This window comes from Eretmochelys imbricata, chromosome 2 (assembly GCF_965152235.1).
Source record: "Eretmochelys imbricata isolate rEreImb1 chromosome 2, rEreImb1.hap1, whole genome shotgun sequence".
NCBI classification, from domain to species: Eukaryota; Metazoa; Chordata; order Testudines; family Cheloniidae; genus Eretmochelys; species Eretmochelys imbricata.
In genome coordinates this window covers 75,410,648-75,428,543 of record NC_135573.1, presented here as the reverse complement: position 1 = coordinate 75,428,543, position 17,896 = coordinate 75,410,648, and the positions used below count along the sequence as shown (strand labels likewise).

The window sequence follows — 17,896 nt, the reverse complement described above, 5'->3', positions numbered from 1 at the left end:
CTTACAGTGTGTATAACACCCATTGTTTCATGTTCTCTGTGTATATAAATCTCCCCACTGTATTTTCCACTGAATGCATCCGATGAAGTGAGCTGAGGCTCACGAAAGCTTATGCTCAAATAAATTTGTTAGTCTCTAAGGTGCCACAAGTACTCCTTTTCTCTCCAATCAGATGATAAAATGCAATGTCATGAGGTAACTGTAATATTGCAGTGTAACTAGATGATTTTGCTTTAAGATTCATTTTACTCAATTAGGAAGAAAAGCACACTGTGGGATAAAATGCATCCTAAGCAATCAAGTCTTCCACCAATATTCTGTGCAAAATGTCATCATCTCTTCTTTGAAATGCCGTCTCCTTTTAATCGGTTGCGCTCTCAAATGTTTGTATTTTATGAAGCTTCTTATCCTTTTTGTGTGCTCTCAAGCAAAAAGTGTAACAGGACCAACTGCTGGAGAACGTGCTTGCACTAGTGGCTATAGAAGAGGGAGAACATGATGATCTCTGATTCAGATTCAAAGTCTGTTTTCTTTCCTGTGTTCAATACAACAGTGACGTGCCAAATTCAACTTTCTTTTGTATTACTGAAAGCAACTCCAGTGATAAAGTACCGGTTGCACATCTTCTAAACTAAAAAACTCATCCAGTAGCTGCCAATACAATTCATCTCTCCTGGCTTTTGCTGCCAGCATCACAGAATTCTGTCCAGCACTGGGGGCTTTTGACAATTTTGCATTCTTTTGATTTTTTTTGACAACACATTTTTCAAAATTTCATGAGAGTCTCTTTCTCTTTGATGTAAGCTTTAACAGGTTTGTATCTTCCATGTCTTCATATACTGTAACTTCCTTGTAGAGGGAAAATTCCCAGAGTATATTGTTAGAATTAACATTATAACCAATTTTCATCTAGTAAAAGTATAGACTTCTGCTAGATCAGATATAAATTAGATCTATATGTGAGTATCAAAATTGCCATTTTTGTTTAGTGAACACTTTGACTGAAGCCAAATATGCGGCTGGGTATTGTCATCTCTAACACCACTACTGACTTGTGCATAAGTAACACTGAATTAAAAAGATGATTTCTAAAATATTTCAGAGGCTAGTACTGCATGCATAGGCAATTACAAATTAAAACTTTCTCATAGGCAGACTAGATGTTACATTGTATGTACAAAAAGCTTGCAAATGGAGAAGCATTAGGAATTCACATACATCTACATCTACCCACTATGCTGTACAAACCATGGCCACACAACCTACTGCTACTGGTGCACAATCTTCAGAATGACTGATTTGGTCAGCAAATTGCAGTTGAAAATATAGAAAACTATTATAATCACTTGTGAGATACTTTCACAATTAAGAATATGCAATGTTAAAGTCATTTCATGTTAGTATATTGCAAAATGCTGATATCTATCTTTTTTGCCACATACTAAATAGCCTTATCATTTCTGGAAAAAAAATACTTGCCTATGCAAAACAAATAAAAATCTTTTACTACATTCTCATTTGGTAGCTTTGACCAGTAAGCACCTGTCATAAATATAAAGGGAAGGGTAAACACCTTTAAGTCCCTCCTGGCAAGAGGAAAACCCCTTTCACCTGTAAAGGGTTAAGAAGCTAGGATAACCTCGCTGGCACCTGTCCACAATGACCAATGAGGAGACAAGATACTTCCAAAGCTGGAGGTGGGGGGGGGAGAAACAAAGGGTTCTCTCTGTCTATGTGATGCTTTTGCCAGGAACAGAAAAAGAATGGAGTCTTAGAACTTAGTAAGTAATCTAGCTAGATATGCGTTAGATTCTGTTTTGTTTAAATGGCTGAGAAATAAGCTGTGCTGAATGGAATGTATATTCCTGTTTTTGTGTCTTTTTGTAACTTAAGGTTTTGCCTAGAGGGATTCTCTATATTTTGAATCTGATTACCCTGTAAGGTATTTGCCATCCTGATTTTACAGAGGTGATTCTTTTACTTTTTTTCTTCAATTAAAATTTTTCTTTTAAGAACCTGATCGCTTTTTCATTGTTCTTAAGATCCAAGGGTTTGGGTCTGTGTTCACCTATGCAAATTGGTGAGGATTTTTATCAAGCCTTCCCCAGGAAAGGGGGTGTAGGGTTTGGGGAGGATTTTGGGGGGAAAGACGTTTCCAAGCGGGCTCTTTCCCTGTTATGTATTTGTTAGACGCTTGGTGGTGGCAGCAATAAAGTCCAAGGATAAAAGGTAAAATAGTTTGTACCTTGGGGAAGTTTTAACCTAAGCTGGTAAAAATAAGCTTAGGGGGTTTTCATGCAGGTCCCCACATCTGTACCCTAGAGTTCAGAGAGGGGAAGGAACCTTGACAGCACCATATTAAAGTGCTGAAATTAACTTACCAGTAAAAACTGATGTCATAGTCATGTTGCAACATTTCTGAAACTGTGCACCATTGTTTCACCTCACCTACAGGCTTATGAAACCACTTGACAGCTCCACATCATGCCTCATCTAAACGTACATAAAATTATATAAGATGTGGGTGTGTGTAGAGTGTTTACATTAAACTCCAAAAATATTGCTCTTTTTAGAGATCTGCCACGTGCTTATAGTACAAAGAGCAATTCTTTTATGCAGCATACACCAAGCCCACATGACAAGAATAAAATGAGGTTTGCCAGAAGCTGGGATTGGACAACAGGGGATGGATAATTCAATAATAGCCCTATTCTGTTCATTCCCTCTGAAGCATCTGGCACTGGACGCTGTTGGAAGACAGGATACTTGGCTAGATGGACCATTGGTATGACCTAGTATGGCCATTCTCATGTTCTTCTTCTCTGTCTTCCAAGACTCTGTGATAAAACTGATCAGCTCAATCTGTTGGATACTTTTACCATTAGAATCAGCCAAAGCAGAGGAAGGATGGTTCACTGGTTATGGTGAGAGGCTGGAATTTGGGAGACCAAGATTCAATTTCCTGCTTTGCCACAGACTTCCTGTGTTACCTTGAGCAAATCACTTAGTCTCTCTGAGCCTCAGAACCCCATTTGTAAAATGAAAATAATAGGTCCCTATCTCACAAAGATATTCCGAAGATAAATACATTAAAAATTATGAGCCACTCACATAATGTGGCCATGGGGGCCACAGGACAATAATACAAATAAAAATAAATAAGTGCATAAAAAAGAGAGGCAGCCAAAGGCAAGTGATACAGATCTCCCTAATTCACAAAATTAAAACATCTGATAAAATGTACTAGCCATGAGGACTTTGCCTACAGTTAAGACATGTTGTAAACATTTCCCAGCAATGCAAATGCCAGCTCAGCTGCAACAATATTGGAAACAGTTTTAGTGTTAGGAAACATGTGGATACCTATGTAAGTTAAACCAAGTAAATTAAAGTGAAATGCATTAGTTAAAGTGCATCTAACCCATGTGGATGCTCTCATTTCAGAAATAAAGTGGCATTCATTTCGTTTAGCTTAATTCACTTACTTTACATTCAAATCTTTAGTTAATTTGGCATCACTTTCTTGAGTATCCCCAAGTGGAAAAGCTCTTGGTGTGGCCACTGGCTGCTACAGGTGTTATTAACACCATGTCATTTAACCCTGCTCAGAAAAAGCCTACTCAATATTATATTACAAAAATACTAGTAGTAACTGGTGCCCTGACTATAACAGAATACCCAAATTCAGTGGTATCAAATTGATGGAAGTGAACGCGTTTTATCAACTGGGGAAAAAGTATAGAAATGTTGCTCCTGTAGCAGACCTCGTAGGAAGGCCTTGGGAGAGTCAAACAACATTTGGATTCTGCTGAGCAGGACTCCTGTAAGGAATACTGGCCTGATCAGTGAAGTCAACTGAAAGAGTTAACTCTGCTCTGTGAGACACCATGAGGGAAAATCGTATGGAAAAAAACCTAATGTGTCTTATAAAAAAAAATCAATTTCATGCCATTATCATCATCACCACCACCACCACCCCCATAACTGCATTGGTTGCTGGGGCACCATCATTGATGAGCAATCAACCAATTGTCTCCACCCCTGACGACTGTGTGTCAGTGCTTGAGTCTCTGAGAAGTACATTCCTATCCATCTCTTCTGTCCATCAATCCATCCAAGGAGCATCTTGGATAGGCCAGATGATTTTGTTACATGGCCATACCACTTCAGCTTGCTCTTCTTCATGGTCGTCAGGAGGTCTTCATATGACTCAGCGCATTGGGTGATGATGTTGAGAACCTGTTCATTAGTGACATGGTTGAAGTAGAAGATGCCCAGAACTTTACGGAAGTATCTCAACTCTGCTACCTGCATTTTCTGTTCAAGTTCTGCTGTAAGGGTCCATGTCTCGCACGCACACAGAAAAATGGAGATGACCAATGCATGTAGCAGTTTCAGTTTTGATTCCAGGGAGACGTTCTTACTCCTCCAAATTGGCTTTAGCTTTGCCACTGCTGCTGTTGTTTATGCAGTTTTTACCAGAATTTCTGCCTTGGATCTTTCATCAGTGATGACTGCCCCCAAATTCTTAAACTGTTTCACTGTCTCCAGCTCTTGTCCACTGACAGTGATATGTGAGCTGATACTGTCACGTTTGTTTTGTCATCAGCTTGGTTTTCTCTGCACTAATTTCCATGCCATATTTTGTGGAGGTTTCATCCAATCATTTCACAATGTTGGCAAGTTCATCTTCACTGCCTGCCAAGCCATCAATATAATCGCGAACCGAAGATTTGAGATTGTTCGCCCCCCAGTGCTGACTGTGCATATGTGATCTTCTATGGCATCAGTCATTATGATCTCCAAGTAGATGTTGAACAGTGTGGGCGAAAGAAGGCAGCCTTGCTGGATTCCAACAGTGGTGCAAAACCACTCTCCTATTGTGTCATTGACGAGAACTGCACTGCTGGCCTTGGCTTACAGTTGTTTAATGGTAAGAATAAGCTTACAACCAACACTGCACTTCTTCATGGCTGCCCAGAGAGCTTCATGCCACGCTGTCAAAAGCCTCCTGAAGTCAATAAAGACATGGCAGATGTCCTGCTGGTGTTGTAAGTACTTCTCACACAGAACACAAAGGTTGAAAATCTGTTCTGTGATACTTCTTCCAGCATGAAAGCCAGCCTGTTCTTCAGCGATAATAGTCTCCGCTTGTAGCTTCAGTCTGTTTGTCAAGGTTCCTTCCCCACTCTGAACTCCAGGGTACAGATGTGGGGACCTGCATGAAAACCCCCTAAGCTTATTTTTACCAGCTTAGGTTAAAACTTCCCCAAGGTACAAACTATTTTACCTTTTGTCCTTGGACTTTATTGCTGCCACCACCAAGTGTCTAACAGATATATAACAGGGAAAGAGCCCGCTTGGAAACGTCTTTCCCCGTATTTGGCTTATTTTCTCAGCCATTTAAACAAAACAGAATCTAACGCATATCTAGCTAGATTACTTACTAAGTCCTAAGACTCCATTCCTTTCTGTTCCTGGCAAAAGCATCACACAGACAGAGAGAGCCTTTGTTTCTCCCCCCTCCAGCTTTGAAAATATCTTGTCTCCTCATTGGTCATTTTGGTCAGGTGCCAACGAGGTTATCCTAGCTTCTTAACCCTTTACAGGTGACAGGGTTTTTCCTCTGGCGAGCAGGGATTTTAAAGGTGTTTACCCTTCCCGTTATATTTATGACACTGTTCAATATGACTTTCAGTATCACTTTGCTGGGATGGCTAAATAAGCTTATGGTCTAGTAATTTTGACACAATTTCAGATTTCCTTTCTTTGGCAGAGTGATGATTAGTGACTGTGTCCATGTGGAGGGCCACTCATCTAGTCTAGGACAAACACTAAAATGTCTTAATTATACCATTATATCATGGCATCAATAGAGGGCAGAATGAAGGTTCTTTGAGTGCCTAAACTGTGCATTTCTATACCTCAACATGTTTGCATTTCTTATGTGTACACTTATATCACACAGTAAGCTGGCCATTTAAGAGTGTGCAGTTATTCCTGAAAAGGGAGGACAAATGAAGAGTATAGCCCAGAATTCAAAGATTCCAAGGCCAGAAGGAATCATTGTGTTTATCTAGTGTGACCTCCAGCATAACACAGACCACAGAATTTCCCCAAAATTATTTCTTTTGAACTAGACTCTCTTTTGATTTATACCATGAAAGGGGTGGATTTTGGAGGCTCAGACAGTGGGTTAGGTCAACTGCAGTGAACTGACAGTGCTTGGAGCCAGGAGTGCTGGGAATCAGCAAATGACTGAAACAGAAGTGAAACTTAGGAAGATGTAGAGGAAGATGCAGGGTCTGATGCCAGGTTCAGAAAGACCTTGCTACACTTTAACTATGAAATTCCTGGGTTTGTAATGCTTGAGATAGTTACAAAATCCCTGTAACGTTTTTTACCCTGAAATTACAGATATGTACTCTCCTGCTTACCTTCACTTTAGCATAGTTTTTGCATTTGAATAAATAACAACATCTATAATGATGATAATGACAATACAAGTTAATACAAGGAAAGAATCTCATCAGCTGGCTTTGGTGATGTAACTCAAGGGAGTGGAGTTTCAGAGTTTTCTCACATTAGAATCCCATGATGATTTTTTAAAAACAATATTATATCACTGCATATATTAACAAAACTGAAAATGTGTTAATTATATTCCATGTTCCAAACATTTCATATTTCTAATCAAAGTGCAGATGAGTATGCTGAAATTAATATGTCCATATGGTAATACATGAATATGATTTAAAGTATCACTGTTGAATGAGAAAGTAACCCTTTTAGTAGCTATAATCCTGAATTATTGTATTGAAGAATTAAAAATCCACAGTTATCAGTCTCCCCATTCTTCCTTGACAAACCGGTGTTTCAGTTGTAGCACGAATTTCTCCCGAAAGTAGTTTCAGATTGCTCTGTGAATGTGAACTGTGAGCCTGATGACCTTCTACCCCAATACCTCCTCTTTCCTCAAAATACGTTTGTAAAAATACCATTATGTTTTGCTTGCCTGACATATTGCCCTTCAGAAGGACAAAGGCACTCGCTGGAAGTGGATAAGGCGTGAACACAGAGTCTCCTGTTTCCAAAGCCACTATCAGTCATTGTCTAACGACAATTAAAATTCAGACTGATTATCAATGATAGATTAGGATAGGTAAATTAGCAACATACCACCCTTTTTTTTTTTTTAAAGTTTAAAAGTTACTGCCACACAAAGGCAATATAAAAAGAGTTAAGCTTAATTGTATTAAAACTCATCCCAAATAAAGATGCAGGAATAATAATCAGTTTCAAATCAGAAAAACAACTTTAAAGAAAAAACTACAGAAAAACTTCTATTATAAAATTAACAGTTTTAGTTTAAGATTAGGCTTCATACATAAATTATTTTCTCTGAAAACAGTGCCTACTTTTAAACTTTTATTCTTATTCTTGGAAAGTTTTCTTTCCAAACTCTTGTTTTCTTTTTTAACTTTTAAACTGCTGTCACGGTTAAAAGGAAGATACAACAAAGGTACTATAATACATAAAATGGTTCACCTTTAATTCACAAAATAAATGTAAATAGGGAACTTTGAGTATAATTAACAATAAAATATTGCAATACTTTTGATGACTATGGTGAGGTGTTATGTTTTTTTGTTTACAGCACAGACAAAGAGGAATATTGACAGGCTTCTCAGTACACATCCTAAACCTATGACCACCTTCTAGATATTTGAGCACCGAAGACCAAAATCATCTAGCTCCTACTAAATAAGTTCTTTATCCAAGTATTTCTACATTTTACTTATTCCTAAAAACAATTTTTATTTTAGTCTAATTTTATGTTTTGCTCCTAGTTCACATTCCCTGCATCACCCTGAATAATTTCTTCCTCTTCCCAATGTTCATTCCTTTGATATATTTGTAGACCATTTTGTGCAGTCTTATGCTATTTCCTAAATAAATGCTCAATAGTTCCATCGTATGTTCAATTTTTTTCTGCATAATTGTTTAAGTAAACCAAATTCCTAACAGTAAGTCAATAGTTTACTGCAGTGCTAGAAGAGCTAATGGGACTCCAGTCTAACTGTACTTGATTATTCTCTCCCTTATAATAGGCAGACTACAACTTAACGAAAACTGTTAGTTTTAATCACAATACCTTTTTGTACAGCTATAGGGAATTGCTGAAGCCTCCAAATGGACATGCAATCAATTTTCATTGCAAGCTTTTTCTTTCGCTGTTTTTCCCGCTTCAAAGCTTCTTCAGCCTCTTTACGTTCAGCTTCTAGTCGCTTAATCAACTCAATGACCTCTGATAACACCGCTTCTGTTTCCTGCTTTAAGGTTAAAGTCCTGCTGTTTTAAAATACATTTTTAAAAGTTACATATAAAACTATATATATATTTCTAAGTTTACACACACACACACCCCCCCCTTCAGCTAAGTTCTCAAAATAAAGTTGTCCTATTTACATATACCGGATACACAATTACTTGCAACACAAAACTGGCATTTTCAATAGTATTTTCCCCTCACTTTATTTCAGATACAGAGTACAGTAAATGTATAGTAAAATGGCTGACAATATAACCTCATTTGCTTATGGGGATACTATCCAGATAAGAGTACAACTGCAAAAATTCTTCCAGATCCCTTTAATGTACTTTTCCTTGTAGAGAAAGTACCTTATTAAAACATCTGTAACTCTGATAAAATTTAATGACATCTCAATATCATTATCTTACCATGAGCATTTAGACTTAGTCAAAATTCCACTCTGTGAAAAGCTGCTACAAAAAATGCTTCAAGCACTCAGGATAAATTATTTCCATAAAAGAATCTCTGAGGTCAAGGTCTGCTGTTCTGATTTATACACGTACATAAAATATTAAAATGTTTAAACTACAGTCTTCAGGGTTTCAGCTGGGCCTCCCATTATGCACCTACAATTTAAGGGTTGAAGGGATCACCAGATCATCTAGTTGACCTCCTATACAACACAGGCCACTCCACTAAGCACAACCCAGGCTTTTCCATACAGAGTCCAACTACCAGAATTAGACAAAAGTATTACAGCCCCCAGGAGACCAAACTATTGTGTGCAGCAGGTTTAAAAAAAAATCAAAAAATTGCAAACACAGAAAGGTAGGCCACAGCTTAAAATCTGTGGTGAAATCCTTGCCTTAATGAAGTCAATGGGAGTTTTGCCACTGACTTCAGTGGAGCCAGGATTTCACCTCTGCCGCTTAATATTTATTGACAAGTTATGCAACTGGCTTCCTTTCAATAAATGGAAAGTCAATTTTTTTTATTTTTAAATCAAAACTTTAAAAGGTATTTGCTGAATATTGTTTTTAATTGCATGAACTGTAAAAGAGCCTCAGCCTTTTTGTCAAGACAACTGTATGAATGCATTGTATTATTATTACGATTATAATTTGTGTCCACAGGTGCCAAGCAAAAAAGGCTTCTAGAATTTCCAGCAGCCACAGAGGCTATTTTTGGCTGGTTCAAACCCTAAATGTCTAAAATAGAGTAGGGGTTTAATCACAGAAATGAAAGATGTCTCAGCATAAACAGAGCAATTTGTGAGACAATAATTTATCAGTACTTAATATGCTATTGTGTTTTAGTTCTCCACCTTGCAATTCAGGAAGATATTTACATTTTTAAAATGTGTATATGTTAGGTATATTGCAATCATTGTTACAACTTTAAAAATTATGTTACACAAGGGAAAACAAATTTACTAGTAAAATTCTGTCATTCAGAACGAACACACTGAAACATCTTTACCTTCATAATAAATCCCAATGTCTTTAACATCCAACTTAGAGGAGTTTGATAACCAGGTATCTTCACTATATTCAGTGCTGTCCATATCTGAAATCCTATATGTACAGTCAACTGTCAGTAACAATTTTGTCATTCAAAATTGTTTACTACATATTAAACAGACGCTGACAAATAAATATTGCCTTTTAGAACACAAATTAACATGTTCCATTTTTTAAAAAGGAAGGTGCTGCTCTTCTGGGAAAGAGCCTTAGGGACAAACACAGATAAATAAACTGCCTGATTCAGATGAAAGGATAAAAGGTCTTGGATAAAAGGTCTTGGCCTCAGAAAACTGATTGTAAGCTCAGCCATTAGGGCCTGCAACTCTTTTCGCTGAAGTCATGGCTATCAGGAATGTGGTTTTCTGAGACTGGGGGCAGTGGACAGGATGCAAGGGGCTCGAACAGAGGGCCCATCAGAGCTGCCAGAATCGTGTTTAGGTGCCACAAGGGAACCAGTTCTCGGGCCAGAGGATGTAAGCAGAGAATCCCCTTCAGATCATCACCATGGCATTAGAAAAAACAAACAGACTTCCCTTGAATGGGTCGGGGTGGGGTGGAACACGGATACTGCTGCCAAATGCAGTCTCAGCAAACTGAGTGCAAGGTGTATTGTGGATGGCCCAAAGTTCCAACACGCTGACATGGAGTGAGGCTTCCTGTTTTGATCACAGGCCCTGCACCCTCAACGAGTCAAGATGCATCCCCCAACCCAGAAGGGAAGCATCGGTAACCACTAACTTGGTTGGAAAGGGCCAAGTGAAGGGGACTCCTTGTCACACATTGTGTAGGGACTCCCAGCAGTGCAAGTAATTTAGGTCTGCTGGAGGAAGGTAAACCAACTGTCCAGAGAATGCAAGGCAGGGCGGTAAACTATCCTGAGCCTCATCTGAAGAAGGCGAGGATGCAACCTGGTGAACTGGATCACCTGTGTACAAGCAGACACATGGCCCAATAGACTCAGAGACAGACAGACTGTCGTGGAAGGCTGAGATTGCAGACTGAGGCAGAGCTGTTGAATTGCCTGGAAGCAGTTGGTCAGCAGGAACACCCTCAACCTTGTGGAATCTAAAAGGGCTCCAGTGAACTTCATTTCTGAATGGGAGCCAAAGTGGACTTTGCAATGTTTAAAATGAGTCCCAGACAGTCAAGAAAATGCAATATGGTGTCAACATGGGCAAGAACCTCCTCTCTGGAGCTGCCCTTCAGCAACCAGTCATTGAGGTATGGGAAGATGTGGACTTCCTTCCTCCTGAGATATGCCATGACCACAACCATGCATTTCGTAAAGAAGCAGGGGCCAGAAGAGAGGCCAAAACAAGAGAAGTGTGGCATTCTACCACCAGAAAATGCAGAAACTTCCTGTGGCTCAGTAGAATGGCCACATGAAAGTAAGCATCCTAAAGGTCCAGTGCAGCAAACCAACCATTCTGAGACAGTGTAGGGAGGATAGCCAACAGAACGACCATGTGGAATCTCATGCACTCAATGGATTTTTTGAGGCCTCAAAGTTCAAGAATTAGGTCTTTTCCAGCCCTTGGATTTTGGTATCGGGAAGTACCGGGAGTAAAAGTCATGGCTGTAGTGTTCCAGTGGAACCTCCTCTGACACTCCGAACTTCAACAGCGCTGACCTGCTTGATGAGCAGTGTCTCGTGAAAGAGGACCCTGAAGAGGGACAGGGAAGGGAAGTGGAAAGAGGGGGAGGGGCATAGAATGGAACTGAATTGCATAGCCTGATCTAACAGTGTCTAGGATTCAGCTGTCTGAGGTAATCAAGTCCCAAGCATTGTAAAAGTGGGCCAGCCTATCCCCAAAGGGATAGGGAGATGAAGGGGTTGGAGTAATGATGAACCAGTGCTCCGAACAAAGGAGTCAAAATGGGCATTCAGCCTATGGGGGTCGGGCATGTGAACTGTCCAAAGCCTGAGCCCAAATGCTTCCTCTTGTGGGATCTATCCTTCTTCCAGCTGTTTCAGGGAGGGAAAGGTTGTACAAAGGAATGGTCCTGCTGTGCCCTATCGTGGCATCTTTGTGAGGACAGTATGTTCACTCCCAAGGACCTCAAGGCAGCCCTGGAATCCTTGAAGGAGAGCCAACTGTCATCAGTCTTGTCTGAGAATAAGACTCGGCTGTCAAAGGGTAAGTCCTCAGTGGCTTACTGGATGGATGTCCAGAGCAATCCCAGAGTTGTGCAGCCAGGAAGTCCTCCTCATAGTCACTGCAAAGACCATGACCTGGGCTGAAGTGTCCACAATATCAAGGGCAGACTGCTGGGATGTTTTAGCCATCAAGCAGTCTTCCGCAACCAATACCCAGACCTCCTCATGCAAGGGCTCAGGTAACTGGTCCTCGAATTTAGACATGGCTGACCAATTGAAGAAATCATATTTGGATAGCAAAGCTTGCTGATTTTGCTCATTTGTGGGGTGATGGGTTCGGTCACAGAGAACCCCTTTGGACTGTCACCTGATATGCTGAAACTACATCTGAGCCAGTTTTGTTTACCAGCTTGGGACACCAGAACCCTGTCTTGTTGAGCCAGACATACTAGCCTGCTGAAACACAGATCCAGGGTCTGAACCATGCCCCCAAAGCTACAGACTTAACTGAAAACAGCTCAGCAAGTACTCCTGTTTCCAACACCCAGACACCCAGCTCCCAATGGGATCCAACCCCCAAATAAATTTGTTTTCCTCTGTATAAAGCTTATACAGGGTAAACTCATAAATTGTCTACCCTCTATAACACTGATAGAGAGATATGCACAGCTGTTCGCTCCCCCAGGTATTAATCACTTACTCTGGGTTAATTATTAAACAAAAGTGATTTTATTAAGTATAAAAAGTAGGATTTAAGTGGTTCCAAGTAACCACAGACAGAACAAAGTAAGTTACCAAGCAAAATAAAACAAAACACGCAAGTCTAAGCCTAATACATTAACAAACTGAATAAAAGTAAATCTCACCCTCCGAGATGTTTCAATAAGCTTCTTTCACAGACTAGACTTCTTCCTAGTCTGGGCCTAATCCTTTCCCCAGTACAGTCCTTGTTAGTTCCAGCTCAGGTGGTAACTAGGGGCTCTCTCATGACTGGCAGCCCCCTTTTATATCTTTGCCACAAGGTGGGAATCTTTTGTCTATCTGGGTTCCCACCCCTCCTTCTAAATGGAAAAGCACCAGGTTTAAGATGGATTCCAGTACCAGGTGACATGGTCACATGTCCTGTGAGACCACAAGCCTCCATTCTTCCTGGGCTGACTCACAGGGACACAGGAAGACTTGCAAGTAATCAGAGCCATTTACAGCCAATTGTCCTAGCCAATGGGAGTCATCAAGATTCCAAGCCACCATTAATGGCCCACACTTTGCATAATTACAATAGGACTTCAAAGTAATACTTCATATTTCCAGCTTCAGATACAAAAATGATACATTCATACAAATAGGATAAACACACTAAGTAGATTATAAGCTTTGTAATGATACCTTACAAGAGACCTTTTGCATAAAGCATATTTCTGTTACATTATATTCACACTCATAAGCATATTTCCATAAACATATAGAGTGCAACATCACAGTGGGGACAATTAAGTATAGATCTTCCTGCCCAGAAGATCCAACCTCTGGGAGTCTCTGCCCTTGGGGGTAGACTTGAACTTACCCTGATGAACCCTGTCATTTACTGCTGTTATGACCAGGGAATTCAGGGCCAGGTGAGAAGAGAACCCGTCAAATCCTTGCATGAGAACAAAGTAGTGCTTTTTAATGTACTCAGCCACCAGTATACCGCAGCCGGTGTACTCCACAGGGCTCTCACTGGCTCAAGTAGCACATCACTGATCAGGAGGGTCACTATCCGAGGGATGGAGGGCTGTAAAATGTCCACCAGTCGATACATGTTCTCTTGAAGAAACTCCACCTGGATGCCTAGGAATGTGGCTACGCTGCATAAAAAGCCCTCCGGAATAGAGGGGGAGGAGAAACCAGGCAGCACAGCATCGTCCAGCAATGAGGAAGAAGGTCTCGCCTGAGCCAAACTGACTCTCACCCATAGGAAGACATCCCAAAAGGGAGGACTCCAGCAGCTCTGCAGGGAGCAAGTCCACCCATACCTGGGCTTGCAGTTGAGCTGAAACCACTGCCATTGACCTGGCGGGTGACTTCAGCATCGAATGGGATGAAGAGCAGGATCTCTGAGAATTTATCAGGGGATGAGGAGCGGGAAGATCATCAGACCCTTGGAACTCATCAGATGATGCAGAGCAGGAAGATGATGGTCCCAACTCAGAATCAAAAGTGTCCCAGGATCTCAGCAACATGGGTGGAGCAATGCCTGAGGGAGCCAATAGACAGTCTGATTCATCCGTCGCCCAGAACAAGGCAGGAATCGGTGTCCCCAGTGAAGGCAGAAGGCTCAATGCAGAGCGTGCCATTTCTGCAGGCAGTGTCGGTCACGCGTAAACAGCGGTACCAGAGCACCGAAATACATCAACAGCAAGGATGGCAAAAGCTGCCATGGAAGCATCTACAGTGTTTAATGCAGTGAGGCTGAAAAGGGTCCTGGTGCTGAGGTCTCCACCCCAGGAACCGATTCTGGTATTGGCTCCATCTTCACCACAGGGAGGGGAGCATCTGGATGCAATGCTTTCAGACACAAGGGTTCAGCGGCTCACTCCATCAGAGGGGCTATAGGTGCCGTAGCCCTGGGAAAGTCCTGGACCAAGAGTGACGTTGGGACCAGAAGGCAGAGTAGGTCTGCAGCTGCCTGGTACACCAGCAACATGGATGCAGTCAGTACCGGCATCTCCCTTATCAGTACTGGACTCAATGGATGCCCGGAGGCCTGAAGTGGAGTAGATGGTACAGGATTTCTGACTTTCCCGTTCAGTACCAGGGAAGGGTCAGTGGTACCAGTGCCATCCCATGTGCTGGAACCAGTCCCATGCCAATCTGCACTTTTCCTGGGGGAGGCAGAGGAGTTGTCCCACAACCTGGAGTGGTACCAACTGATCTTATGAAACCTCTTCCTCGGATCCTCTGTCTCTTCAGCAAGGCACCTACCCCAGAACAAAAGGTGGAAGTGCTCTCCGAGCCCAAGGGTGATCTTCAACCCAAGAAAGGCCTCAGTACCAGATCAGACCACATGGTCTGTTCAAGCAGGTGCTGCTTGTGGTGAAGGTCCTGCACCACCTGAGTCCTCTTTTTAAACAATTTACAGATCAATCAATGCTCCTTAAGGTGGGCCTTGCTAAAACAAAGCAAGCACCTTGTATGGGGGGGTCACTGTTGGAGATCACCCCTCCACACAATGGACAATGTTTAAACCCTGGTGAAAGCATCACTGGGGAACACTATCTACTGACTACTGACTAATACTAACCACCTAACTGTATACAAGAAACTAGACTAAGACTGAATGCAAGGTTGTAAGAATACAACCACACAGAGCTCCTACTCCAGCCACAGGCAGTGAGAAGGAACTGAGAGGAGTAAGGGCGCCGCCGCCTCATAAAGCAGGGGAGGGACCACACCTATGAGGTGCTAGCGATGCCCTTTTACAAGTACTGCTAGGCATAAGTCTCCAGCTCCAGTGAGCTTGGCGCTCACACGCCTACATGGAATACACATCGGCACCCACTTGAAGATGAACTTAGTACTATTTCCAATACTGCACTTCCAATTATGAAGTAGAGGAGGCTGGATAAATACAGATGTGAGCAGGATGCTTACTGGAGTGAACTTTGCTTATGTGAAGAAGTTAAATTCAACTGCTTTTGTACTAAGCCACAACAAACCAAACCAAACATGGTGAATACTTAAGTTTAAAAGCAAACAATATATTCCAAAATAAAAGAAAGTAACAGCAAAGCTATAGAGAGTGTTGCTATTATACAAGAAAATAAATATGAAAAAGAAAATTAAGACCATGTATCATTCTAGTCTTGCAAGATTTTGAAAATGATATACTTCTATCTTGTATTTTCTAATAATATACGATACACTTCAGAGGTATAGGTAGGATGACTAACTGAGCAGGGTAAGGTTTAAGTACCGCATTAATTGGCTTATGATCGGTTTTAAAAGAGAGTAACTGTTTGCCGGGATGTCTTTTGACACCTATAAAGCCAGCAGTTATAAGTCCCTTGACTTTTACGGGTCCTGTTGTATTGATTTCAACAGTCACAACAGTTCCCAGCCAATTATCTGCTACCAAAGGCTTGAGCAAGACACGGTGGCTCAACTTCCACTTGGAGAGGTGGTGGCAGGGATCCCCCACCCAGAGAGGCAAATGCAGGGGCCCCTTTTCCTGCCCAAGAGCAGCAGCAGAGATCCCACTTCCCACAGGGAAGCAGAAGATTCCCCCTTTCCCTACCTGAAAAGCAAGGGTGGCAGCAGAGGGACCCGACAATATTTACCCCATCACCCAGTATGTATCCATTTGGGGGGCTGGGAGGGGACCAGTGCATTCTTCTCTTGACAGAGTCCTCTGCTTGGATGCTGTTGGTGGGCTTGGATGCTGTTGCTGGGAGGGGACCAGTGCATTCTTCTCTTGCCAGAGTCCTCTCCTTGGATGCTGTTGGTGGGCACCCCAGAGAACTGAGTCTCGGCATTAACTCCCTGTTGAGTTGCATGGGCCAGCTCTTTCATCTCAGAGCTATTGTTTCAAGCTGTCTGCTGACTCAGGCAGATATCACTGCATCAGTTACTCTTAATACACATTTTTAAGGGTTTCTTTACAACCATGAGGGCTAGAAACTTATTTATTAAATGAAAGCCGAAATTCTGGTGTAATCACATGATTCCAGGAGCTAGGGCCTTATGCACAAGCATTTAGTGCATATGCCCAGTTGCTGCAGCCATGTGTGTTCTACACATACAGCACTGCAGCCATCAGCTCTCCAACATGTGTCACTACATCTTTCCATCTGCCCTATACAGCTTGCATAGACAGTGGGAAGTGGGGCCAACACCAAGGAAGTGAGGAGGGAAGGGAAAGCTGGAGACAGAATCTGGGTAATGAAGAATGTGGGAGGCCAGCCGTTGACCTCCACTATTGGGTGGATGGACGGTCAACAGTAGAATTTTCTCATCCCCACTCCCTGCCTGAGCCCATCTCAGCTCCCACTCCTCTTATCTAACTGCAGTGCAAAAGGGAAGTATGAAAGAGACCCAGAGAGAGAGAACACAGAGCTGACAATGAAGTGGGAGGAAGGACACAGTTGATTCAAAAACAGCTGCAGCCACAGCACCAGACAGCTACACCTTCAGATAATTAAGACCCCAGATATGGAGAGAAGATAACTGAGGGGATAAAGGTTGGAGGGGGGAAGAGGGGGAGATGAAGACAGAGAGCTGAGGTCCTTAAGGAAGAAAGGACGAAGAAGGAGTGATAGGAAGGGAACGAAAGAGACTGGAAGTTTGGGAAGAGGAAGGAAAGACTAATGAGTGGAAAGGAAACACTGGGAGGACCAGAGACTGTAAGAATTTTTGGAGAGGCTAGAGCGTGTGTAGAGTCTTCTGAAACTGGAAGGAGGCACCAGAATCTGAAAACAGTGGTACAGAAAAATAGGATTTAGAACATCAGCCACGGACTGCTACTGGAGACACCTGGAAAATGTCAGAAGGGGAGAAGTTCAAAGATGGTTAAGAATACCAGAAGAAGCCCAAGCAGAACATTCAGACTCAATGGAAGGAGGAGGGAACTCAATGCACAGCTTGGGAGCCTGTTAGTTTCCCATCCATGTTTCCCCAGCCATATGGAGCATTCCTGGATCTCAGGAAACTGAAAACAAGGACTTTCTCTCTTGGATAGATCTTAAAAAGCCTCTTGGGGCAGCAAATCAGCAGCTGACCAGAAACAGTCATCTACGCACCCAGTAGCTTGATATCAATAGAACTTTTCCTCATTTTCACTCTCTTTCATTGGTAAGGAGTAGGGGAAAGGGCACCTAAGAGTTAGTTGATGGCTGTCTCAAAATACTAGAGAGGGTAGGAGGTGCTATTTTTCAATTGTTAAAATAAATGATAAATATTTGAAAACAGATGGATAAAAAAGTA

At 41.8% G+C, this 17,896-nt stretch overlaps 1 protein-coding gene across 1 annotated transcript in view; it reads right to left on the bottom strand.

Annotated features, from left to right (window-relative positions):
• Positions 1-17,896, bottom strand: part of CCDC178 (coiled-coil domain containing 178) — a 368,653-nt gene that overhangs the window by 305,871 nt on the left and 44,886 nt on the right. Inside the window, 1 exon segment of the mRNA XM_077809023.1 lies at positions 8,156-8,352. Within this exon segment, the coding sequence (XP_077665149.1) occupies positions 8,156-8,352 (197 nt within the window).